We start from the raw sequence: 25577 nt of genomic DNA, 5'->3' as shown, positions 1-25577 counted from the left end.
GTTTTAACACACCTCCTTTTCAACGTGTCGATTAACGTGTTCAACGGCATCAACACTGTAACAAGAAAGGGCCATCAGAACACTCACGAGGGCAAGAACACAGGGGCGCTGGCCCTCGGGTGGCTGGTGGGGCCGGCCGGTCCCTGGAGCACGCACCGCCCTTCGGAAGTACCACTATGACCCTCTTCTGTACGAAAAATGCTGTGTGCCCTGAGTGACAGTGCCTTAATGCGGGGATGCTTTTCGTAAAATACCGTTGAACCTTGAACAACTCGGGTTTGAACCACTCGGATCTACTCACGTGTGGATTTTTTTAAATAGAAAATGCTGCAGACCGGATCCACCAACGCGAAACCAGGGTGATGGAGGGCGACCGTCAGTCATACTCCATTCTGACGGCAGAGGGTCGGCACCCCAGCCCCGCTGGCTCAAGGGTCGACTGGAGCCCTGATGAAATTCTAGTGAGAAAATAAAGAGAAACCCTGGGGCAAAGCCCCGAGGACGAGATTCCGTGCCCGTGTCCAAGACCGACGCCCGCGCTCTGCCTTCCCGGACCCTGTCCCCCGAGTCCCGGCTGGGGACAGCACGGGCTCCGCAGGCCACCAGAGGGTGGCATCTTGCTCAGGGGAAGGACACTGCGGTGTCTTCGGGACCACGAGTGAGGGCAGGCATGGCTCACCCACAACGACACAGCCTTGGAGTGGCGTGGCGCTCAGGCGCCACCAGCACCAAATGCGTGACTCAGATGAACACGGTCCGGCCACACAGAAGGGCTCCCAGCTGTGTAATCCCGCAGGGGCCCAGGTCAAGCCGCACGAGCCCCGCGGATGCTGTTACAGACACACAGGCCCGGGCTCCCCAGGGGTCGGCTCCAGAAGCGGATCCACACTACACTCGCGCACACAAACACACACACACAGAAAATGCCTTGTGAGTGAGGACCGCAGCTATGCTGTCCCAAGACAAGAGCTACCAGAAGCTGGAGGGAGCCCTGAATCAGATCCTGCCCCTGGTGCCCTCAAGGCCTTGCCAACACCCAGATGTCACACTTCCAGTCTGCAGGGCCATGAGACGACAGATTTCTGTTGTTCTGAGCCACCTAGTTTGTGACACCTCGTTGTTTCGTTTTGTGGCTGCACCGCACGGCCTGTGGGATCTTAGTTCCCCGACCAGGGATTGAACCCGGGCCCTCAGCAGTCAGCGTGTGGAGTCCGAAGCACTGGACCGCGAGGAAGTCCCTTGTGGTACTTTGTTACAACAGCCCTAAGGGACGGATACAGGCACCCTCTGCTCTGTCCCTTTCTCTCCAGACCGCGGTGGGTGAGGGTAGAGGCAGGGCCCTTCACAGACAGACCAAGGCCACCGCTGGCTGGTCACTCTGGCCCTGTCTGGGAGCTCTGGACACAGCTCTCGGCCTCCGGGGGCCATGGGAGGATGAGGGGGCTCCCTGGAGCTGGTTGCGCCCCCCCACCCCGTTCCTGGAGCCCAGAAAGCCCGGGAGTAGCCAGACCCCACCCCTCACCGTCCTCTGGGCCCCGCCCCCAGCCATCAGCAGGTTGGAATGGCCGCTATCTGCGTCTTCATCTCAGTAGGGGAGACACAGAAAGAGGCACCCTTGCCTGGTCACTGCATCTCACCAATGCCCCCTGGCTTAGGCTGGCCCTTCAGGAAGGGCCAGCAGGACAGACTGTGGGCCAACACCCTCTCCTCAGAAGGGCCTGGGGTCAAGCCAGGAAGCAGGAAGGGAAGTGGTGGGCAGGAGGCCTGATTGGCAGGACGCGGAGGGCAGGGCCCCCTCCCTCCAGGTGCTCTGTGGAGGAGGGGCGAGCCTCTTGCCTCCTTCCCTACATCTGACGCGGCATGGGTGGCCCTCCGCAGGAGGTCCGCTCTGTCAAGGGTCAGCTCCAGAGACTTTAGTCCATTTCCTCCAAAGCAGACCTGATGCGGCTGGCTGAGTCAGGACTCTGGGACTTTCAGGATGGAGCCCAGTGTCTGCCAAGGGTAGGAGGGAGGAAAATGCCCTGGGGGTCCTCATGAGACCCGTTCACCAGAGTCCCGCCTCTGACTGTGACCAGTCCCCACCCAGGGAAACCAGGGTCTGCTGGCCACAGGACACCAGGACAGGCCCAGAGCTCTACATGTGTCCTGGGAAGGTCGAGGAGGGCACAGCCTATAGCAGCCCAGGGCATCATAACCCCTAACCCCTAACCCTAAAGCACGTTCACTAATTGTGCCGACATGTCGTGCAGAATTTGAATGAGGGCGAGTGCGTCTGAAGAGCGTGCTTCACGCGGGGGCAGGCGGTGTGGGTGAAGAGTGGGCACAACGCATTGCGGAGCTCCGTTATTTACATCAATCACCCTTTGGGTGAAGGGTGAGTCATAAAGTTGGAGAGTGACTCTTGGTGGCGAGGTGTACACTGTGTGCATGTGCGGGGAACGTCGGTGACGTCTGAGATCCCACACCTGGGGTAAAAGGGAGAGTAAAGTGTTCACGAATTCTGAGAATTAGGTAAGCACGTGAGGGAAACCAATGAATTAGTTAATAGAAAATTCGATGAGAAACAGGCTATTTACATAGCTTCAAAGAACCACCCCCTAAAATACTTACACAAAGAGAAAAAGAGGAACTTTACAGTGGAGAAGCTTGGTCGGCAACACCCTAACCAGGTGATGGAGATGCGCACCATCAGCAGTGGGGTGAGTGACAAGGACACGCGCCGCCCAGAAGACGCAATAAGGACCAAGCGTCACTTCTGGGATCTTCCGTCCAAATGCAAACCCCAAATCACAAGGAAACGTCAGACATGGCCACTTTGGGGGACGTTCTGCAGAGTAACCAGCTTGCAATACTCAAGCCGAGGTCATGGAAGGCCAGGAAAACCCAGGGACTGTCCCAGGCTGAAGGGCACTGAAAGCCCTGTTGAGTAGAGGCAGCCAGTGCTATGGGGGCAGATTTGGATTCTCTCACATCCAGGGCATTACTGGGATGACGACCTGAACTCTCATGGGGTCTGGCAAATTAGGAGGCAGTAAAGCACCAGGACTGATTCCCTGATTTCCATGGAGGTGCTGTGCACGTGTAGAATTCCTTATCTGAAGGAAGCACATAAAAGTATTAGGGGAATATGATGGGGCAGCAGGTCAGTAACTTGTTCTCAAATGGCTCAAGGGAAAAAAGATCTTTGTACCCCATTTTCAACTTTTGGCCAGTTTTCAATTGTTTCAAAATAGGAAAATGTTCTCAAACTGAAAGGTCCGAGTTTCCGGGAACCTGGAATGTGAGTGGCCGTCCACGTGGCACCCCTGTCACTCGTGATGCTCGGCCCTGCTTGTGGTTCTGGCAAGGAAGGTGGGACGTGACGGGATGCAGGAGTGCTGGTGGTCTCAGCTGAGACACCGCTCCCGGGGAGCTCTCAGTGTCCGCTCAGGCGTCCCAGGCTCTCAGCTGCTCCCACTTCATCCCACTCCCCAGCAAGCACCTGGAAGCGCCCCCGTGGTCCTCTGCCCCTCCCCACTCTCCTGTGAGCCCCGAGGGCACAAACCTGACTTTGCTCCCCGCTGTACCACTTCTGTCGCTGTACCACTTCTGTCGACCAACAGGATGGGGAGGTGAGGGTCAAGGGCCCATCCCCGGGGAGGACAGTCCCGGGTGCCAAAGCTCAGCCCCTGGCCTGTGCGCTCAGCACACCGCTTCCACCTTGGGGGCAATTCCTCGTTCCCGGGGCAAAATGACCAGGCAAGGGGCAGAGCGCAGAGATGCCCACGGGACGCTGCTTATAACACGGAGCTGGTGGAAAGGAGCCGAATATCCCTCACCAGGTCCTGATGCGTGGAGTAGTGCCCTCGCGCTGTGCAATGGGGGCCAGGCCTGGCAGGGGCAGGTGTCCGGGACAGTTAAGTGAATGGGGGAGGGGCGCGTCAGAACAATAAACTTTAATTGAACAGAACACTTGGTCGGCAAACACAACGGATCACAACAGCGAGGGGAAGGCGCCGCGCCCCACCCAGCACTCTCCTGCGGTGCACGTGCCTGTGGGCCACACTCACCACGGGGCTGGGCGGGAGGGTGGCTGTAGTGCCACACCCTCCTCTCTGGAGAGGGGCCTGCCTGCCCAGGAGCTTGACTGCAAACTGCTGCTGCCTGAGTAGAACAGACCCACCTTGGACTTCTGACTTCACAAATGTTCCTCAGATGCTTCTTGCAGTACAGGGAGTTGCCAACCAAACTATTCAAACATGGCAGCCCTTAGTGCTTCTCAGCAGAACCCCCAGGGAACTCTGGGGACGTCCTTCTTCTGTAGGGACAGAGCTCTGCAACTTGTGTTACCAGATTCCACACTTGCTCCCCTGGAGCGCTGGCCAGGCTCCCGAGGGGCAGCTCAGCCCAGGCTGCCCCCTGAAAGCTCAAGGAGCATCCTGGCTCCCCAGAAGGCGTCGCTGGAGGTCTGGCCATCGGGCCACTGCACCTGGAATGCCAACACAGCATCACACATGGAGGTGCCCTCTGTGGGCTCTGCCTTCCCATCCGGGTCACCCTGATCCTGGGACCCGCCCCCTCTGGACTCCACCCCATGGCACCTGCCTCCAGTTCTCATTCCACCGAAGTCCAGCCTCGAGGAATCCCTGCCCCATGTTCAACTCTGTCCATTTTATTCACTCCAAAGTCCCAAGCTGAGGACCCAGGAGTTAGGAGGGAAACCCACGGTACCTCATAGGAAGGCCTCACCTGGCTGGAGGGCATGGGCTGGCCCAGGTCCATGGCCGGCACGGGGCCAGGGAAGGCAGGCGGGGCCGGGGCCAGCTCCGGGGGGCTGGAAAAGGGACAGTGTCAGGACAGGCCCTTTTCCAGGCCCTGTTTGAGGCTCACACTGTTTACTGTGAGCGCCACACCCTGAGAGCTTTCTGCCCATCAGAAGCCCTTCCTGGTGCCGGACTCTCTTTTGGGAACGGCCTCCTCCTGCAGGGCCCTCAGGTGTGCAGGGTGCTGGAGGGGCCTGTGTGACACCTTGAGCAGGTGGCTCAGGTAGTCAGAGAGCACATCAGCGCAGGCTCACGGAGGACGGGATGGTAAGCAGAGATGTGAAGGAAGAAAAGGAACAGGCCTGAGGTGTGACGGAGCCCAGAGGTCCTTAGGACCAAATCCGGGGAGGCGGCAGGGGACGCAGATGCAGCCGCTCGGGACAATATCATGCGGTCCCTCAAAGTCAGACCACACCCACCCTGTGACCTACTCATCCCACCGCCACGTGCACATCCCCAGAGACACGAGGGCAAACACGCAGGCCACCACGCGTCGGGAACGTGCACAGCAGTCCCAAACCAGGAGCTCCCAGATGCCCGCCAACAGGTGACGACAGCCCACACCAAGGGCTCGGCCTCCGCCATGAAGAGGAAGGGGTGCGGACACACACGGCAGCAGGGGCAGGTCTCACAGGAGTCAGGCTGAGTGGAAGAAGCCATACCCCAAAAAAGAGTCTACGCTGTATGAGTTCACTTATATGGAACTCTAGAAAACGCAGCTAAAGAAAGCAGGCCCTCGGTCCTGGGGTGGCAGGGGTGGGAAGAGCCCCGTGACCCATGACTGGCAGCACAGCTATGGTTTGTAGGATACGTAAGGCACGCTCGGAAAACTGTCCTGTGCACCGTCTAAACATGTTGGTTTACTTTATGCCAACTACATCCCAATGAAGCAGTTTTTAAACAAGGAATCAAGGTTACCAGATCAAAGCAAGGATGAGCTGGGGCACTGGAGTCCAAGGGTGATACAGCCAGTGGAGGGGCCCAGCAGGCCATGAGCGGCCCTGTGGCTGCTCTGTGTGGCTCCCGGTCATAAATGGAAAAGTGAGTCCATCAGCATGGTCTGAATTTTCCCACCATCTGGCTGTTTCCACAAGCAGAGCCTCTGACTTGGGAGGCTCCTCCCCTTCTCTCCCATGTCCCCCAGTAATTCTTCCCTCACTGGGTACCTGGCCTTCTGCTCCCAGACTTGGGAGACCCCGAACCCTGGGGACCCTGTCCTGCGGTCCCCATCGTAGATTCCCTCTCCACCGGAGGACCCCTGGCCCGACATCGCCTCCTGTGAAGCCTCTGGACGCTGCCATGGCTGTCCCAAGCCCCTTTAAAACTCCAATTTGGAATATACAATCAGGATCTTGATGCTGTCCAGAAGCTAAAAGCCTTTGGGGAAAAGAAAATGCCTGAAAGAGGCTGCTGGGGCCCAGGGAGAGCTCTGGGGACGCGGGAAGGTCTAAGCACCTCCCCAGAACGGACGCCCGTATCTGCTCCAATGCTTGTCTGAGGGCGAGAGTACCACCTTCTTTCAGTAGATGTAGGATGGGGGACTGTTGAGGTTTCCAGAAATCCATAAGGAAAGGACGCACTCTGCACCGTTGGAGATGGTGAGTCTGTGCACCAGGCACCCTGCCCACGGCCCATAGGAAGTGTCACCTGAGCCCTGTGGCTCTGCAGCTTACCTCTGGGTGAGGGTGAACTCGGGAGCCTGCAGTGGAAGCCGGGGCACCAGGAAGCCGCTCGCCTGTGGCTCCGCTTGGCCACCGCTGGTACCTGGACCCTCCTCCAGGTATGTGCTCCGGGCGTTGCTGCTGGGAGGGTCAGCTAATCCTGCACGGGAAGCAATCCCACAACCCAGTGCTGGGGGAAGGGAGCACCGTCTACGTGCAGCACAACACAGGCCTCCGTGGAGAGGCAGCCCCCAGCCTCGGCTCCTGCGCTGAGGGAAAACAGCCACCACTGCTGATCTCAGTGGCCTCTGCAGGCTCCCAAAAACCAAAACAAGGTCAAGTTTTGCTGACCTCAAATTTCCCTTTGTCATTCTAGATCTCATGCCAGCCCCAGTGCCAAACCAAGACTCAGCACCCCAGTCCGCCCTACGCCCACCACGGCTGTCTGAGGAGACCCCGCGGTGTCCCCCGTTCACCACAGGCTGGCCCAGCCCACGGCCATTGCCCCCCCTTTCACCTTGGGTTTCACCATGATTTCACTGCAGTGCCAGGTGTTACTACCTTCCCTTGCCTTTTTTCTCTACTTAAAATATTGTAGAAAATCTCTCAGCGTGTCTGTCTTTCACCCTAAAAGGCAAGCCCCTGTGGACGTGATCAATTCTGGGTCGACAGACGTTTAGGAGCAAAGTGAGGTAAGAAGGAAGGTCCATTGCTGCCCTAAGTCTATCCAGGTGGTAAAACTAGCATGCATCCCCGATCTCAGACCCCAAACAACAGTCCTCCCTCCTGTCTGCCAGAGCCGAGATCTTCCTAACCATTTGGTACATGACTCTACCTCCGCCTTCTGCTGTTTCCCCTTTCCTGCAGAACTTTACAGATAGTCTGAGGTCCAGGAAATATGGTTAACTGCTAATTTGAACATTTCCAGTTTACACAGAATAGATCAGTGGGTTTTATCTTCTTCCTCCAAGAAAAACAGAAATAAAAAGCCTGAAGCCTAGAACAAAGGGAGTGTCATGGGAAGGGTAATTGGCAGGTGGGAGATGTCCATGTTCTGCAGATGCAGGGCACAGGTCTGATCCCATGGTGGGGGCTGTCTGAAGGGAAGCTGGGGCATAAGCAGGGGCCAAGGACCCTGAGAGGTTTGCAGGGAGGGAGGGAAAGCAAGGTGCTCAGGCAACCAGCAGGGAGCTCTCCAATTCCCAGAGAACACACCCCTCACATAGGCTGGACACGGTGTGAAGACCAGCTTCCCTCCTCCCAGTATGAGGCTGGCCACTGCCCATCCCAGCTCCAGCCTTGTTAGTAAACATGGACAGGAAAAGGTCTCTGAAATCAAAGACCAAAGATCAGATGGAAAAGCTGCCTCAGAGAAATGAGTCTCCAGGCTCTTCCTCTTTGGGGCACCTCTTCCTCCTCTGTTCAAGGAAGGGCCTGAATCCACAACCCCAACATTCCCCCCTTCAGGCAAGAAAGCACATTTTCTGAAACTACTAACTAGGATACTCGGAGAAATATAAGATACTGCATCTATAAAAAGTAATATAATCGGGGCTTCCCTGGTGGTGCAGTGGTTAAGAATCCACCTGCCAATGCAGGGGACACAGGTTCGAGCCCTGGTCCCGGAAGATCCCACATGCTGCAGAGCAACTAAGCCCGTGCGCCACAACTACTGAGCCTGTGCTCTAGAGCCTGCGAGCCACAACTACTGAAGCCCATGCACCGAGAGCAGATGCTCTGCAACCTCAACGAGAAGCCCGTACACAACGAAGAGTAGCCCCCGCTTGCCACAACTAGATAAAGCCCGTGTGCAGCAACGAAGACCCAACACAGCCAAAACTAAATAAATAAATTTATTTTTAAAAACTTATTAAAAAAACAAAAACAAGTAACATGATCTATGAAGAAAGGAAAATCAGAAATAAGAAAAGAGAGCTTGGGGAACTTCCCTGGTGGTCCAGTGATTAAGACTCCATGCTCCCAATACAGGGGGCCCAGGTTCAATCTCTGGTCAGGGAACTAGATCCCTCATGCCTCAACTAAGAGCCTGTAGGTGACAACTAGAGACCCCACGTGCCGCAACTAAGACACGGCACAGCCAAATAAATAAATAAATAAAATTTAAAAAAAAAGAAAAGAGAGGTTGGAGTTCTCTTAAAATGTATAATTGTCAAAATATCAGAAGACAAAGTTTAAGACAAAAGCACATACAATAAAAAAGAAATTTTTTAAAAAAGTAAGCATTTTGGGAGATTGGTCCAGGATTTCCAACATCCAAATAACATTTGTGCTCTAAAGAGAGAACTGGAAGGAGGAAACTATCAAAGAAAATCACAAAAAGTGCCCAGAGCTTAAAGAATACCTTGTTCTCTGGTTCTTTAAATCGAAAAGCTTAACAACAAAGTGAATTCAAAAGACTCACACCTGGGACCATCACTGTGAAATTTCAGAACACCAAGACTTCAAAAATAAAAAGCTCCAATAAAGGAAAAATACGTGAACATCAGAATGACATCTAACTTAAAATGACAACATTGGATGCTATAATTGGATGCTATGTTGCTTTCAAATTTCTAAGGTAAAAAGTATTTTAAACTCAGAATTCTGTCCCTGACAAGTCATTAATCAAACTTGAGGGCGGATTAAAGACAATTTCAGAAGATGAAAGGAAACAGACACTACCTTGCAGGCACCCTTTCTTATAGAGTTAATTAAAGACATTCTCTAACATAACAAGAGTCAAGAAAGAAAGAACAAGCCTTGCAATTAAGGAAACGCTGAAGCAAACCCAGGGAAGCAGTTAAAGGTGCTCCTGGGATGACGGCTCCACACCGGACTGGGAGCAGGAAGGAGGCCCTGGCAGCAAGTCTTCAAAGGGGATGCTTAAGACACTGCAAGAAGTTAGGAATGTGATAAAAGCAGACAATGTAAGAAAAAAGGGAGGCAATGACAAACTACAAGACGACCTGTATGGGACCACAGAAGACTAAGAAATTTAGGTGACAGGCTGAGTTCAGCGCCAACATCCTCCTTAGAAGCTGGGATGTCACAAGATGCTATCGTGTTTGGTGCACAAAATATATACCTGAATACGTATTCTTCAAAGGTATTTATAGCGACAGTTACAACTAAGGAAGAAACTAGGAAGAGAGAGCTAGAGGTCTGAACAGCTCAGCCCTCCTCCGTTGTAGCAGATGTTGACTGGTTAGTTACAGGGACTGGAGTACAGGGGTGGCAGCCATTTCATTTCATTTTAACTCTTTCCTCACCATCTTATTTTTTCAGTCACATGCACATTTTATTTTGAAAACAAAAATAAAATGAAAACTATCCAGGCTGTTGGTGGGAAGAGCCTGTTCCAACTGCACTGGTTTAGGGTCTAATCAAATATAAGAGATTCAAGAAGAAAGTCCTGGCCCCTCAAAATTCTTCCCCGTCAAATAACATACAAGCAGTTGAAGCATCTGATGTAGAAACACATAGTCTGTCTAGCATAGACCCACCTGTGGGGCTGGCCTCACAAAGGGCGGTGATGGACACAGCCAGAGGAGCATCTGCAGGGCGCATCGTGAGGTCCAGCCCGTGACTATGGATCAGTGGCCTAGTCTGGAAGGAAACTTCCTTGGAGGATTCCAGTGCAAGAGATGTCAGCCACGACACGGGGGCACCCAGAGAGGGGTCCAGCATGTCGCTGCCAGCAGCCAGAGGGCAGAAACCAGAGCCAGGGAAGACGGGAGGAAGAGTGGCAGGATCGTGGCTAGGCCCCTCCTGGTACATCTCACCACCCTGCAGAGACCTGGGGAGCAAAGTGAACACCATCCCTCAGGCTGGGGTAGTGGGGCCTGGGAGGAGATTCCAGCCCAGTTTGGGAATCTGGGCTCCGGACTCAACGCAGCCACAGATGGCTGTGGGGTCCACCCCAATCACGCTGCCTCCACAGTTCTCCCTGAGGCTACAAGGGTTCCAGAGACACAAAAAATACTATCCCTGGAAACCTAAGATACATTAGCAGTTTATTTACAAAGCCCTTCAATGAAACATTGCTCCACAATATTGAAGGCTGAAAATGATTAGCAAGAACCTAATAGGTGAATGATTAAATGAAGGTGGATCTTAAAGGAGTGTTAGGCAGCAATCAATAATTTAAAGAATTAAAATATTCCCCAAATGCTCCCTGTGTCTCAGATGGTGCTCCTGGGCTTTTGTTAACAACCCCCCGCCCCTGTAATCTGTGTAATGACATGCGTGGCAGGGTCCATCACTATCCCCATTTCACAGGTGAGAAAAAGCAACACTGAGAGGTCACGGGAACCTGCCTAAGGCCACACACCTGGGTAGTGCCAGCCTGGACGTGAGGTGCCAGCCCAGGTAGTGTCAGGAGAGATGCTTAAAACACAAGTGTAAATGGAAAAAGTGGGCACCGCTTGATGTTTACGCAGACGTGGACCTGGTCCCACACTCAGACTCAGTCCCGCTGCTGCCGGCACTTTCTTCACAGCAGTTTGTGCGGCACCACAGGGGCAACAGGGTGAGGGCAAGCGGTTAGGCAGGGCCTGGTCTGTAGCAGGAACTCAAGAAATGTTGGCTGTTACTAACCTAATGATATACCAACCATACCAAACGCTAGAGAGAAACAGACCACGAGGACAGCGGGTTTGCCTTTAGGAGATAGGTCTGCACGTTTTTCTTTCTGTTTTCCCCAGTCACCAAAATTTACGTGAAGTCAGGCTGTGAGTCAGGCTCCAGGAAACAAGTTTGGAGTCCATGACGTGGGCTCCTTGCCAGTGGCTCCCCTGTACCTGGGGTCTCAGCTGAATCTGCCCTCCGCCATCACTGAGCTGGTCCCAGTGCCCGGCAGGCATTCCTACGCCCACTCCAGGCCTGGTCTCCCACTGAAGATGGGGAATTGAACAGGGAACGGTCCCATGGCCCACGTGGGTGGCAGTACCTGGGAGCCAGTGACTTTGGCATGGTCTCGTCTCCAGAGAAGTCTGGGGCCAGGACCAGTGGCTCCCACGGCCCTTGGGTGGTCTCCTGGGTCTGTACAGACCCACTTTCCTCAGGTCCTGCTAAAAACCGATCAGACAGGAGGAGAAGCTGGGTGATGCTCAGGGTCCCAGCTTCCTTCCCAGCAGGTTAAGAACAGCCACGCTGGCTGCCCAGTATTCTTTGTTTGTCCCCGATCTGTCTTTGGTCTGAACCAACACCCGTAATTAGGAACCCAGAACACCCTAAATTCTAGTGCTTGGCTCCCTTCCCACTGACTCCTGGCCCTGGCCGCAAAGTAACCTCTCAACGCAAAACGCTGCTGCAGCCCCACCTGGGCCCATCCTGAGTCCAACCTGACCCTCAGCTTCAGCGATCTCGCTTCCCACAGGGTGAAGTACCAAACGTGCAGGCTGGGGCTGGCGGAGAGGACCCTGTCCTGTAACCAGTGACCCTACCTCGGCCTAGCCCTAGACACAGGTTTTGGGAGAGGGGTCACTCACCCGACCACTGAGGCCTGTCCACGCACCCAGAGCCAAGGTGGGGCTGGCCTGTGGGCTGCGGGGGGCTCGGGCCGGCCTCCCTCGCGGTGCGGTCCTCCGCCGAGTCCCGGGCTAGCGCCGCGCGCTGCACAAGGGCCCTCTGGCGCCGCCGGTAATTGGCGAACCAGTTGTAGATCTGCTCAGTGGTCAAGCGCGTCTCCGAAGCCAGGTCCTCCTGCGCCGAAACAACACGCCGCTTGCCCAGCCCGCTCCTGAGACGCGGGGCCGGGACCAGCGGGCCGGGACACAGGGCGGCCGGGGCATCATGCGGGCCGGCGCCGTGGCCTCTGGCCTTGTTCCTCCTCAAGCCGCCGCCCGGCCGACAGCCACTCGCAGCCGGGAGGGCTCGGCAGGGCTTGCAAACCGGACCCTCCCGAGGCGCCACCAAACCACTGACCGCCCGCCCGCCGGGCCGGTGCGAGAGCGCGTCGGCCTCGACCGACCCTGTGATCAGGCACCTGTCCTTCCTCAGGAGCCAGATCCGAACCACCACGGGCCACAGCACGGAGCTCCAGTAGGACTCCGCTGATTGGACCCGGAGAGAAGGGGCGGGGCGATCACTGGGAGAGCCCTGCTGATGATTGGACCCGGGAGAGGGGGGCGGGGCGATCATTGGGAGAGCCCCGCTGATTGGACCGGGAGAGAAGGGAGCACGCCAGCTTTATGAGCGGCAAGGCTCTTACTGCTGCCCCCTCCACCTGCTCCCGAGAGCTCACCCGTGCATCCCTCCGGCTGGAGTGCCAGCCGCGGTAAGTGCTCAGTGAGCACCTGCTGAAGCCACACTGGATGACGGGGTATTAAGACTCCCGTGATGAAACTAACCCCGCCACGTGTGCAGGCGGCTGCCAGCCAAAGAGCGCCGTCCCCAGAGCAGTTCAGGGCAGGCGAAGAGCGCCAGCGCCCTGGCAGATAGGCCACTGGGGAGGCGGGGAGGTGCGGCTGAGGATGCGGGTCAATCCCCTAACGGTGGTGATGTCACCTAAGGGTGGGAGTCCCCTAAGGACCGGGGAGGGTAGGCTAAGGGGAGGGTTGCCGGGCCTCGCTCTCATCTGCTCTTACCCGCTCGGCCTTGCTGGGGTTGGTGCTCACACCCGAAGCAAACTCCTGCAGCTTCTGGCGAACTTCTCTGGGGAAGTTCCGGCTCTTGAGGCCGTCAGGGCAGAGGGAGGCGGGCGGTGGGTTCCTGGATGAGAACAGTGAGACCCCTGGCTTCTTCTGTTGTACCTGCTGTGCTCCCCTGGACTTCCTGTCCTTTCACTGGCCACCCGCCTCCCCTGCAGGACTCTGTGCTGCAGTCCCCGGGTCCATCCCCTGAACAAGGGTGGGGTCTCGTGTTGCCTGGGCCCACACCCCACACTTTCACCAGGGTTTCCAGTACCACTCACTGACCAGTGGCCATGACTGTTAAAGCTGGGGGATGAGGGTACTGAGGTTGGTTATGCTACCCTCTTTACTGAGTGTATACTGGAATTTTTCCAAAAGAAAAAAGTGACATATAAGCAAACAGCACCGGTCTATACAAGATTTGCTAGCCAAATGCCAATTGAACAAACCCCCATGAACATCGAAAACACACCCCACACATCCCAGTGGAGCTCAATCTCCTGCTCCCCACACCGTCCCCCAGCCCATCCTGCGCATCCCAGTGAGAGACCACCACGTCCCTGCCAATCAGGCCAAGAGCCCTGCAGCCAGGTTTATTCTCTTTACCTTCTCCAGTACATTCAACCTATCGTTAAATCCTCTAGAGTCAATCCTGACACAACCCTTTCCCCAGCCATGGCCACTCCCAGAAACTCCAAGAACCTCCCACCTCTGCTCCTGCACTAACCACCTGCTGTGACTCCAGTGTCACCCCTCCTTATGCCCAGAGCACGCCTTCCCTGTGCTCAGGCCTCCCCCAGGCTCAGCCCTGTGCTGCAGCCCGACCACAAGCGGAGGACCAGTGAGTCACAGTCCTCTACTGAACGAGTTCCGTCTAGCATTCCTTGCTCTGAATTACAGGATCTGCTTTGTTTCCTGGTCTACTGTCCATCATCCACACCTGCAGGCAGCTCCAGGACAGCAGGGCCCCAGCACCTCTAGTAACGCGCAGCAACCAGGGGCCTCTTCACAAACACTGCATGCTGGTCCCCAAGGCATTTACTTTGCTGAGCCACCCTCTGGCAGGCTGTCAGAGCCTATATGGAGGGACCTGACTGCATCCCTGAAGACCTCAAGGCTGACTAACTGCTGGGCTTTGAGGGCATATCTGGCGCGCACCGTGAGAAAAATTCCGTCTGATCCAAAAGGAATCCATCTCTTCTTCCATCAACCAGGCCCATGGCTCAGAAACTCCTGTCACTTGGGCTTTCAGGAGCTCAGAGCAAGACCTGCAGCTCCTCCTGGCCAATGGGGGACACCCAATGTCAAGAACAAAGGCTCTCCAGTCTCGATGTCTAGGCTGGAATCCTGCCTTTGCATCTCTGTAGTGTGTAACCAGGTAAGTGACTAACTTTTCTGTGCTTTGGTGTCCTCATCCACGAACGGTGATGATGATAACTAGTAGTCGTAACGTGTACTTAGTGCTGACAATGGTCATCGTGGTAATTATTATCAACATCCATCCAGCAGCCACCGTGTACCAGACGGCCTTCTAAGCGCTATGTGTATCTCATGTGGTGCTTGCAGACCCTCACATTTCTCTCTCTTTTAACGGTCCTGCAGCCCTGAGGGGCCGTGCTGGGATCTGCACCTGCAGAGCCTGACCATGGGCATTAGCTGAGCTGAGGGGCACCCAGCCTGCAGGAAGCGAGCGAGGTCAGGGTGCCCACCTGCCGCCTCCTTCACTGCAGGGCCCTCACCGACAGGCAGTGGCTCCTGCTGCAGCTTCAGCTTTCGGCCTGGGTCCTGGGAACAGCTCCCCGTCCTCGCCCTGCGGGCACAGGTCGGAAAGCGTCCCCACAGCCAGCCGAACGGTGGAGAGGAGGGCACCTGCTGCTGTGGAGCTTATTACCCTCTGTCTATCACTGCTACCTCTTATCTCCCTGCCTCTACTCACCTAAGTCCTTCTGTGGTCTTGGAGGGCAAATCCCTTGGGAGCCCCGGGGAATAAGCACCAGTAAAGGCTGGTGCATACCTCTTCCTGCACCGGAACTTCTGCACCGGGGTCAGCGTGGCCACGCCGAGCCTCTTCATGACCAGACGGTAGTGGATGTCATTCCAGAGCTGCACCAGCTTCAGGCTGCCACCCGGCACCCGGCATCCCTGTGGACAAGAGCCTGCTGAGACCCGGCACGCTCGCCTGCCCCGGAGCCCTGCCGTAGACCCAGACTGACCGCTAAGAACATCCGCTCGCTGGTGCCCCGTGGCGAGGGCACAAGTCCCATGGCCGGGCTCCTGTCCCCAGCAGGCCCTCCCACGAATGGGAGGTGGGCACAGCTCTCCCTCGCCCCCCAGGTGAGGGCCAGGCAAGGGGAAGGCCAACTCCGGGCTGTGGCTATAGCACCCAGAGGCCGAGCCATGCTGAGAACCACGTGGTCAGGTCTGAGCGGCCTGAGGCTTGATCCCCATCCTGCGTGAAAGGCCTTTCTCTCCCACCAGCAGGGCGGGCCCCTGGGGCTCAGTGAGTTCAATCTGAGCTGAGGGGGACGAAGGGGTCCCGGTCTGTGCCAGTGACAGCTCCCCAACTCAGTGTGGCTTGGTCATGTAACCAGACTTTAGAGATGGCCAAGGACGCTGAGTGAGGGCCTCCCCTGGACACAGCCCCTGTGGTCAGTATGTGGTTCGTGCCTCTAACCCCAGTGTTCTCAGGCCCATCTTGGTGAGGGAGGTGCTGAGAATCATTTAGCTTCCTCTCAACAACATCAGAAAAAGCCCATTTTGCTGGGCTGAGAGGCCTGCAGTCTCCTGCCAGGATGCAGACGTCAGCACAACTGTCAGACAGGGAACCCACTTGGAGCCTCCCCACCTGCAGGAGTGGCCCTTGGCGGGAAATGCCCTTTCTTGATGTGGTAGCCCCATCCTTTCTCTCAGGTCTCAGAACACATCACTTCCTCAGAGACATTTCTGGACCATCCTGAGTTACTCCCATCCCGGGAGTTTTTCATCACTGATGTCACGCTCACATTCCATCACTGACTGCCTTCACGGCAGCTACTTCAACTCTGTGTGTTCACCCATTTATTCTGACATTTGGAAGGCTGAGCCCTCTTATGTTCCAGGTGTTATGCTGGGTGTTGGGGATCCTTTAATGGGCAGAACTAACACGCCCCTGCTCCTGGGGCTTGCAGTGCAGGAGGGGAGGTGGATCACAGATCGAGAAATAGACAGGTTTCTAACCGTGAGCTGAGGAAGGAGCCACAGAGGGGGATGAGGGCTCCCTTAAGTCCTAGCTCGACGGGGTGACGTTTAAAGCAGAAACCAGACAGGTAGGAAGGCACCAGCCACACAGAGTGGTGTCCAGCCTCTGGCAGAGGGAACGGCATGCGCAAAGGTCAAAAGACAAAGATCTCGGGAGCTCCAGGAGAACGGCAAGCAGCCAGCACAGCCACTGTGCGGGAGCCAGGACGGGATGGCAGGCTCTGGGCCCGCGCCTCGGTGCGTACCGTGGTCCCATCTGCAGTTTTAAAACTGCCTCTGGCTGCTACGTGAAGACTAATAGAGGGGGCAGGAGAGGACACGGTGGCGGGGCGTGAGCGCCAGGAGGGTGCCGCAGGGCTTGGGGGAGAGGGAGCAAAGACAAAGAACTGGGCAGAGTTTAGTATCTTGAAGGTAAACTCAGCATGAGTTATGCATGGACTGTATTATGGACTGTATTATGGAGTGAAAAAGGGAAACACAGGCCCCCAAATCTCTTATTAAAACCTTTTGAGCCAGATGTATTTTGGAATTCAGAATTCCTCACACTTTAGGAAGTAACACAGGCATATACTACATAATTTGCACTATCCCAGTACGATCTAGGGCAGGAAGCATCCTGCAAGCAAACACCCCAGGATTTGGGTAGCAAAACGTACTGCAGTAACATTAAGTGGATAAATAAAGACAAAAATAGTTTCCCATCAATGCAGCTCAGGTTTGATGCCAACTGAGTTGAGGTTCAAAGTACCACCGGAGGAGTGACAAAGGTACTTGTGGTCTCAGAGTTCCCGGATGCAGACCCGCAGCTAAGGGACTGCGGTCCTGGGTCTGTTTGATTGCTTGCCTCACTAACCGGAGTGCCAACTTTCCAAGCCAGGACCACTGGTCCAGGACCAGAGGGATCCGACAGATGGTCAGTTCTGTCTCGGGTTAGCAGGCAAGTTAGAACTTAGTACAGTGAGAGTGAACGGCCCTGGCTCGGCTTATAGCAGCTCTCCCCAGGCTCCTGCTGACTCCTGGGCACTTCTGTCATCTTCAGGCTGCTGTGGGCTGCTGCCCCTCTCCCCGCCCCACCCCGGTCCTACCTCTAGCAGCTGGCAGGCAGCCCGGTTCTGCTCCTGCTGGGCCAGCATGCTGGCGCACACCAGGGCCACATCCGCGTTGTCCAAGAGGTACAGGCGGAGCTGGCTGTCCAGCACGGCCGTGACCAAGGTCTGCACCTGGGCGGGATCGTCCTGGACCTCCCGGCACAGCCTGCCTGCGAGGGTCACCAGGTCCGCCAAGGGCAGGCCAGCACCTCCGCTTCCCCTCAGCAGCTGCAGGAAGCTCTGCATCCCGAGTCGGGTTGGACTCCTCTGAAAACAAGACGGAAGTCAGGACCACCACCAGCGCTGATGGGCTGACTGCACATCAATCCTCAGACCAACAATGCGAGGCCTCTCCCACCACAGGTACTTGTATCATGGCAGCAGTGAGAGAGGGCGGCGCGTCAGGGCCCGCCAGACCTTCCTTGTAGTCCCCACAACAGCGTAGACCCTGGCGGTGCACCAAGGCCCAGCTCGCTGCCAGACTTCTCACTCCGCACGCCTGGAACCTCTATCTGGTGCCCTCGTGCCCCTCACCCGCCGCGCCACCTCTCTGTTTCCCCCACTTCTCACACCGCTTGTCACTGCATTTCCTCCTTCCTTCTCCAGGGTCTATGGGGGACAGGCCCACCTGCACTGGGGTCATCAGATCCCCCCAGCATCTGCCAGACGGAGAGCAAGGCCTCTCGGAGCGGGTGGGCAGAGCCGCGGGCCAGGGGTTGTGCAGACGCCCTAGGCGCTCCTTCGGAGGGGAGTCAGAGGCCCGCTGAGGCAGGACCAGCAAAATTCGCTTTTAACTATTTTAATTTGGGGGGAAAAAAACCCTTATATTTGAAAACCACAAACATTTAAGGGTTGCTCTAGTCTGAAAAATTAATAAAATTAGAAAGAGAAGGGAGGAAGGAAAGAAGGAGGGACGAAGACAAGGAAACAGAGAAAGAGAAAAGGATGGAGGGAGGGAAGGCACCGAGACAAAGAAACGAACACGTGCCGGCCTCCGGCACAGTCCTGCTGCAGTTTGGGCTCCCTGCCCTCACATCGCCTCGGGCACCAAGCTTCCCGCTCTGCCCGGTGAGGGCACAGGCTGAGAGCTGAGGTAACCTGCAAAGGCCCGAGGGCGGGGGCCTGGCCAGACTGGCTTCCGTGCGGCCCGTTGCACCCCGAAAGCCCGCTCTGCCGCCCTCCCACCCCGACACAAACAGGTGAGCCACGGCAAGCTGGACCGAAGGCTTTGCAGTGTTCTAAAAAATTACCGTCTAACTATGCAAACAGACACCAAGTTTTAACAGCAGAGGGAGTTTTTTTTATGGCGATACTCAGTCGGCCCAGCACCGCAGGCATGACTCCCGGTCTGCGCCGGGTCCTGCAAAGCACCCGTGCGAGGCGCGGCCATAACGGGCGCCGGCAGCTTGCCAGCCGCGGCCGCTGAGGCGGCTGGCGATCGCTTTTTCAAACAGCACGTGCAGACCTGTGTCCACAACTACCTCACTTCTGTGGAACAGGATCCTGGAGGCGAGGGTTAGGGCGCGTTTTCAGTCGATGCTGCCAAACCGCCGTCCGCAAGGGTTGAGACAACCTGCAGAGAACTGCCGCGCTCCCGGCGGAGGGTCTGGCCCGCTTCTAGCTCTTTCCTCCCGGCAGGGCTTCCAGGGCGCCCGCCAGGAGACGCGCTCTCGCCGCCGCTTCCGGGCTTCAGCGCCTCGTCACGGGCTCCTGCCTCGGGGCCCCACGTTTCTTCCCGTCGCCACTGGCAGGAGGCCCGCGACCCCGCACCCTTCGAGCGACCCGGGTGTCCCCCAGCGCCGACAGCCCCGCCCCACGCTGCTCCAGGAAGGGCGGGAAGGAGGCCAAGGGCCGAGCTCATGGAGAGGGTCCTGGAGTTCGGGAAGGAAGTGGGTTCGGGGGGCACCCCGAACACTGAGGGGACCCGGCCCGGCGGGGACAGAGGGGGCGGGGGGCAGGCGGCTATGCCCTGCGTCCTGCCCGGACACCTCCGTCTGGCCGTGGCCCTGCGCCGCCGGACCTCTCCCGGCGCCCTTCTCCCCGCGGGGCCCGAGAAGCCTCCCCGGCGGCCGGCCCCGGACGCCGGACTCAGTCACCGTCGCCCGGACGACCCCCTCGTTCACTCACCTTCATCCGCACGCCACCAACACACCCCAGCCAGGCGCCCGGGGCCGCTTCCGCGCTCGGCGCGCACGTGCTCCGCCCGCACGTCCGGGGAGGCGGCGGGAAGGCGCGGTTGATACAGAGTATCCAGGCCTCCGCCAATCCCTGCAAGGGCCCCGCCCGATGACCCCCGCCCGTGCCCTGCGCCCCCTAAGTCCCGGGGCCTGCGGTTCCGCCCACCTGGGTTCGGGGCATTCCGGTGGTTCTTGGGGAGCCGAGAGGTTCTCGGGGGTCCGTGGCATTCGGGGGGCTGCACGGGAGCCGACAGGTTGGGGGGCGAGGGCGGGGCGTCAGAGGCGCCATGCAGCCTGGTTCTGCGCGTCCTCAGGCCCCAGAAGGAGCAGAGCCGGGGTCCTGGGGGTCCTGGGCTGGGGTGGAGGAGAGGGCGCCACGACCCCCGCCCCTGCAGCAGGAGGAAGCTGTGACCCTGGATTAACCCCACGCCACCGCCCTGGAGCTCTGCGGAGACAAAGCCCGGCTGGGGTCGTAGCCCAGGGGGCAGACACCCCCGCCCCTCCCGTGCCCCCGCAGCCCCAGCCGGAGGCCCCCGGTGATCCCACCCCCGCCTGACCCTGGGGCGCAGCTGCGCGCGGCGGAGAGGCCTTCGCGACGGTGGAGGCCTGGGGACCCGAGTTCTCGGTGACCCTGGTCAGCCACGCGGGGGAAGCCTCTGAAGTGCCGCCGTCCTGGCTCGGACACGGTCTGGCCTCTCCCCTGTGCAGTTTAGTTTGGGGAGATGTTGCACACAGCGAGCCGGAAGGCGCTCTAGAGAGGAGACCAGGAGGGTTTCGAGTTGCTTTTGAAAGGGTGGTCAGGGCAAAAATTCTCTGACGTCAAAGCTCATGCCTGAACGTATGCAAAAGACTTAGGCAGAAAGAGAAACATTTCAGCGTTTGTTCACTTGAAAATCTGGAAACGACCCAAGAGTCCGGTGGAATATTGCTAAACACATCACACTTCAGAAACAGGATGGGCTCCTGGAGGGTAATTAGTAGTTGCCGGGAGAAAGAATGCTTCCTGACCGGACTAGTGATACATTGTACAATAAAAACGGCTGTTACAAAGCAATGTGAGTGAGACGAGCCCGTTTGAAAAGTACAGACACAAAATGATGTATGCCACATCGTTAAACCCTGGTTGCCACCGGGTGACAAAATTATTGTTGTATTACTTTTATTTGGCTTTAAAATTTTCTTCTCTTGCTTATCCATGTTTCCTAATTTTTATAAAAAGACAATCTTCTGTTTTTCTCGTTTTAAGGTTCTTTTCAAGAAGTGGGAGAAAAAACATTGACAACAGGGTTGGGGGAAGCAATCCCCACCGTCCAAGTATACTAAGGCGGATATGGGTGAACAGAGAGGAAATTGGAGATTTGCTGCAGGAAACCCTCCTGTTGTGGGAAGGTGATCACAGGCCCTTTCTCCAGGACCGGCTGGTGCTCAGTGAGAATATTCCTGGTTGCGCTCCACCCATGAAGCATCAATGAAGTTAAAACCTCAATGGAAACCAAAATGTCCAAGTACCTACGTTATTAAATTTAAATGTAATTCAACAAATTTTATGATTCTAGTTCATTGTTATAAAATCAGTTACTTTTTTTGGCTGCCAGGTGAGAAGTCACTGTTTACACACATTGTCTTATTTGAGCCTCCCAAGCCACCTCTGAGCGAGTTATGTTCCCTTGTTACTAAAAAGGAAATAGGTCCAAGTGCATTTAAAACACTTCCAACCAATAAGTGGCCTCCTTGAACTGTCAGACTCAAAAGCATACGTTCTTAACGTAAGCACATAATAATTTCAAGTATTCTAAATCGGGAAACTCTTCATAAGCTTCATTTTTTTTTTTTTTTTTTTTTTTTTGCAGTATGCGGCCTCTCACCGCCACGGCCCCTCCCGTTGTGGAGCACAGGCTCCGAACACGCAGGCCCAGCAGCCATGGCCCACGGGCCCAGAAGCTCCGCGGCATGTGGGATCTTCCCAGACCTGGGCAGGAACCCGTGTCCCCTGAATCGGCAGGCAGACTCTCAACCACTGCGCCACCAGGTAAGCCCCATAAGCTTCATTTTTAATAGAGGTCTGATCTTCCAACAAAAGGTAGGCCAAAAGGTAATTATCCAACACCCACTGTAAATAGAGGCTGCCTCTCTCTTCCATGCTCACTAGTCTGAAATGCAATCATTACCACATAAAGCACCCTAAGGCATACTTACCTGCTATTTCCGGATTTTCTATTCTCTCTGGACCCAGGCTACCTGGGGCGGACTCCCAGTTTAATTGCTTAATAGCTGTGTGACTTTGGACAAGGTACTGATCCTGTACCTTCTCTCCTCTTGGTAAAGTTTATGATTTGTAATAATAACAGGCCCTCTTTCCTCTTTGGTTTGAGATCATTAAATGAGTCAGTACTCTGCACGCGCTATCTTCTTTACCATTTTGTTTCTTACCGGCGTTGTTCACTTTTAACACGTTCAAAATCTGGGAACTCCCCCCTTAGTCCTAAGGGAACTTCCCCCTTAGGACTTCTCCTTTTCAGAAATGTCCTGGCCACTCATGTACTTTCCCCCATAATGAGTAGCTGAACACATTTTTAAAAATCCCTGATCCACGGAAGGCTGCAAGCCCATCTAGATACAGCCTGCTAAGAACCTCTACTTCACCCTGAACCCCTCTTCCCTCCAGGGAATTACCTTCGTTCCCAGAGGTCCCCCTGAGGGAGCTGCTTGCCCACCTGCACTGCCCCAGGAAGCCTTCTCGAAGCCCAATCTGTCTGTATATTGGGGTGCTTGTAGCCATGGGAGACCAGTCCTTTGGGCCGTTCGTGGGTTCACAGAACTACGGGGAGCAGGCCGTCTGGGGAACACCCTTGGGAAACCGATGCCTGACAGAAAAAGAGAGGGGATGTGTGACGTCTTGGGTAGAGTGATGAGAAGGACAGAGGGAACGTAACAAGAGCTGGAAAGAGTGGCTCAGCTGTCCTTCCTTTCTTGGAAGATGGCAGATGCAGGTGGGGCAGGGCACAGGAAAACCCTCCCAACATACTGACCCAGAGGCACTAGGAATGCTTTTTTTTTTTTTTTTTTTTTAGAGAAAATATTTAAAAAAATTTTTTTAAAGATGAGTATTATCGATTTTTCCTTCTGCTTCAGGCTCAAAGGTGGCTGGGCAGTGGTGCTGTGCCCAAACAAGACCCACTTCACCTGCTACAAACCTTCGTTCCCTCTGGTGGTAGGTCAGGTGCAGGGGGGGAACAGGGACTCAGAGCCCAGGGTCTATTTACTGAGCATGCGGCACTCAGGTGGGTATTTTGCTGTCATTCCCATATGACAAGATGCCCGTCAGAGAGGTTAAGTCACTGGTCTAGTCACAGAACTGGTAGAGGGTGGGTTTGAGGTTAGCCCGCTCCCATCTGGCCCCCAAGTGTTGGTTTTCACGTCACCCAGCAGCACACTGACTCGGAGGGTGGGAGAGAAGGAGGGAGGTCTCGCTGCGCACTACATTCTCGTTACTCAGTAAGCATGCTTGTTACACTCCAGGCCCAGGCTGCACACTGACATCACAGATGAGTGAGTGTCCCTCCGTTTGAGGAATCCATCCTCTCAGGACCTGTTGATTGCCTACTCTGTGAAGAGCTGGAAAAAATCAATCTATTTTGTCGTTGAAACAAGCCTAAATAGATACTTAACCAAGAGCATTTTAAATTAACATAATATTACATGTGAAAACTTGAACAAACATACAAGTCCAAGAAAATGAAAGCACATTGTGTAAGTTCTTGATGAATTTGATTTTCTATCCTTGTAAGTTACATAAAGTGCACAGATCTTTAGGGTTTACCTCTGATTTTCCCATACATGCAGATACTGTGTCCTCACCATTTCCAGCACGCTTCAAGGCTCTCTCATGCTGGTTTCCAGTCACTATCCCCCCACGGTGACCACCCTGGACTTAAGTCTCCAAATGTTAGCTTTGCCTTTTTTGCACTTGATCTGCCTTCTCAAATGCTACCAAATTTCCCCCATGTAACCTTCTAGAAGGTCTATTTTTTCCCCCTTTACATTTAGGTGTACAATTAATCTGGAAATAATTTTAACTTATGGTACGAGGTATGGGTGTGTTAACCCCACACACACCCCATAGGACATCCAATTCACCTGATTTATTGAAGAGTCTTCACCATTGCATTGCAGTGGCACTTTTTGTCTTAAATCAGATGATGGTACATGTGTGGGTCTGCTTCTCGGCTCTCTGATCTGTTGTTCCATTGTTCTGTTTGTCTTGCTTTACATAAAACCATACTATTTTAATCATGGGATAAGTCGATATTCAGTGTGTCTCCTTCAATTTTCCTCCTCTTTGTCTTTGCTATGCTTCACCCTTTGCATCTTCACAGGAATTTCAGAATTGGCTCGTTAATTTTGACAAAAATGCATATACTAGGACTTTGAGATGGCACTGAATTTATAGGTCAATTTGGGAATTTTTTTAAATATAAATTTAGTTAGTTAGTTTTGGCTGCCTTGGTTCTTCGTTGTTGTGCACGGGCTTTCTCTAGTTGCAGCGAGCGTGAGCTACTCTTCGTTGTGCTCTGCAGGCTTCTCATTGTGGTGTTTCTCTTGTGGAACACGGGTTCTAGGCACGTGGGCTTCAGTAGTTGTGGCACGCGTGCTCAGTAGTTGTGGCTCGTGGGCTGTAGAGCACAGGCTCAGTAGTTGTGGTGCATGGGCTTAGTTGCTCTGCAGCATGTTGGACTTCCCCAGATCAGGGCTCAAACCGTGTCCCCTGCATTGGCAGGCAGATTCTCAACCACTGCACTGGGAAGTCCCTGGGAAATGTTTGAGAACAATATTGAGTCTCCCAATCCACAAATACAAAATAGATCTCATTTATGAAATTGCAAGCAATATTTTGCAGTTTTCTGTATAGAGGCTTTTCACACCTTTCTTTAGACTTATTTCTAATCATTCAATATTTTTGATGCTATTGTCAATGGTACTTTTAGTTCAATTATCTAATTGTTTTGTAATATACAGAAATACAGTTGACTTTTGTATACTGACATTCTACCTAGCAACTCTGCTAAATTTACTTAATTCTAACAGTTTATCTTCAGGGGTTTTTTTTTTGGTTTTCTAAGTACATAAACATATTGTATAGGAATGGATAAGTTTTCTTTCTTTCTTTCCAATGGTGAATTAAAGAAGTAATAGTGTAATTTTTTCTATTCTTATATGCAAGGAGAGAGCATTATTTCACCTGAAATGAAATCATGATGTGTCTGCAACATGAAGTGTCTGTGATAGATTTCTTTTGTAAATATGCTTTATCAGATTAAGGAAGTTCCTCTCTATTACTAGATTTAAGAGCTTTTGCTATAAATACCTGTTTAATTTCATCACTTACTTTTATTCTGCATCTCGGGTTGGTTTTTCTCCCTTATTCTGTAACTGTGATGGATCTCAGTGTGTGTGGGTTGTTTGTTTGTTTGTTTGTTTTAGCTGCACCACGCGGCATGTGGGATCTTAGTTCCCTGACCAGGGATCAAACCCGTGCCCCCTGCACTGGAAGCATGGAGTCTTAACCACTGGACCACCAGGGAAATCCCCTGTTTTTTGGGTTTGTTTGTTTTTGTAACATTAAACCATCCTTGCATGGATACAATAAACCATACTTGATCATGATATAATTTTTATATATCACTAGATTCCATCTGTTAATTCATTGTTTAGGATTTTTGCATCTCTGTTCATGAGAAATAAATGTCTACATTTTCTTTTTTTCTAGTGTGTTTGTTGAATTTTGGCACCAAAGTTATGCAGGTCTCAAAAAAAGTATTGGGAAGCATTCTCTCACTTTTTCTATTCCCTGGAAAATTTTATAGAATTGGAATTATTTCTTCTTTACATTTCGGAAGAATTCACTAGGGAAGACATCTAGACTTCAAGCTTTCTTTGTGGAAAGGTTTTTAATTTTGGATTCAATTTCTTCAATAGATTT

General features: G+C 54.2%; 1 protein-coding gene across 2 annotated transcripts; it reads right to left on the bottom strand.

The window, feature by feature from the left end:
• Window positions 1-4080: 4080 nt before the first annotated feature.
• ANHX (anomalous homeobox) lies at window positions 4081-17666 on the bottom strand. 2 transcript variants are annotated; one of them, XM_067701446.1, is made up of 9 exons: window positions 17418-17666; window positions 15110-15237; window positions 13051-13174; window positions 11953-12166; window positions 11412-11532; window positions 9967-10259; window positions 6476-6623; window positions 4729-4813; window positions 4081-4468 (listed from the first exon to the last, which is right to left on the bottom strand). In XM_067701446.1, the coding sequence occupies exons 1-9, from the start codon at window positions 17664-17666 to the stop codon at window positions 4382-4384; spliced, it is 1449 nt and encodes a 482-aa protein (XP_067557547.1). In that variant the 3' UTR covers window positions 4081-4381. The 2 variants fall into 2 exon arrangements, with proteins under 2 accessions (XP_067557547.1, XP_067557548.1); XM_067701447.1 differs by lacking the exon at window positions 9967-10259 and having other exon boundaries at window positions 6476-6604.
• Window positions 17667-25577: the final 7911 nt, after the last annotated feature.

Source organism: Pseudorca crassidens, chromosome 12 (assembly GCF_039906515.1).
Source record: "Pseudorca crassidens isolate mPseCra1 chromosome 12, mPseCra1.hap1, whole genome shotgun sequence".
NCBI lineage: Eukaryota > Metazoa > Chordata > Mammalia > Artiodactyla > Delphinidae > Pseudorca > Pseudorca crassidens.
Note: the sequence above shows the minus strand (reverse complement) of the source record. Positions and strands in the feature narration are given on the sequence as shown.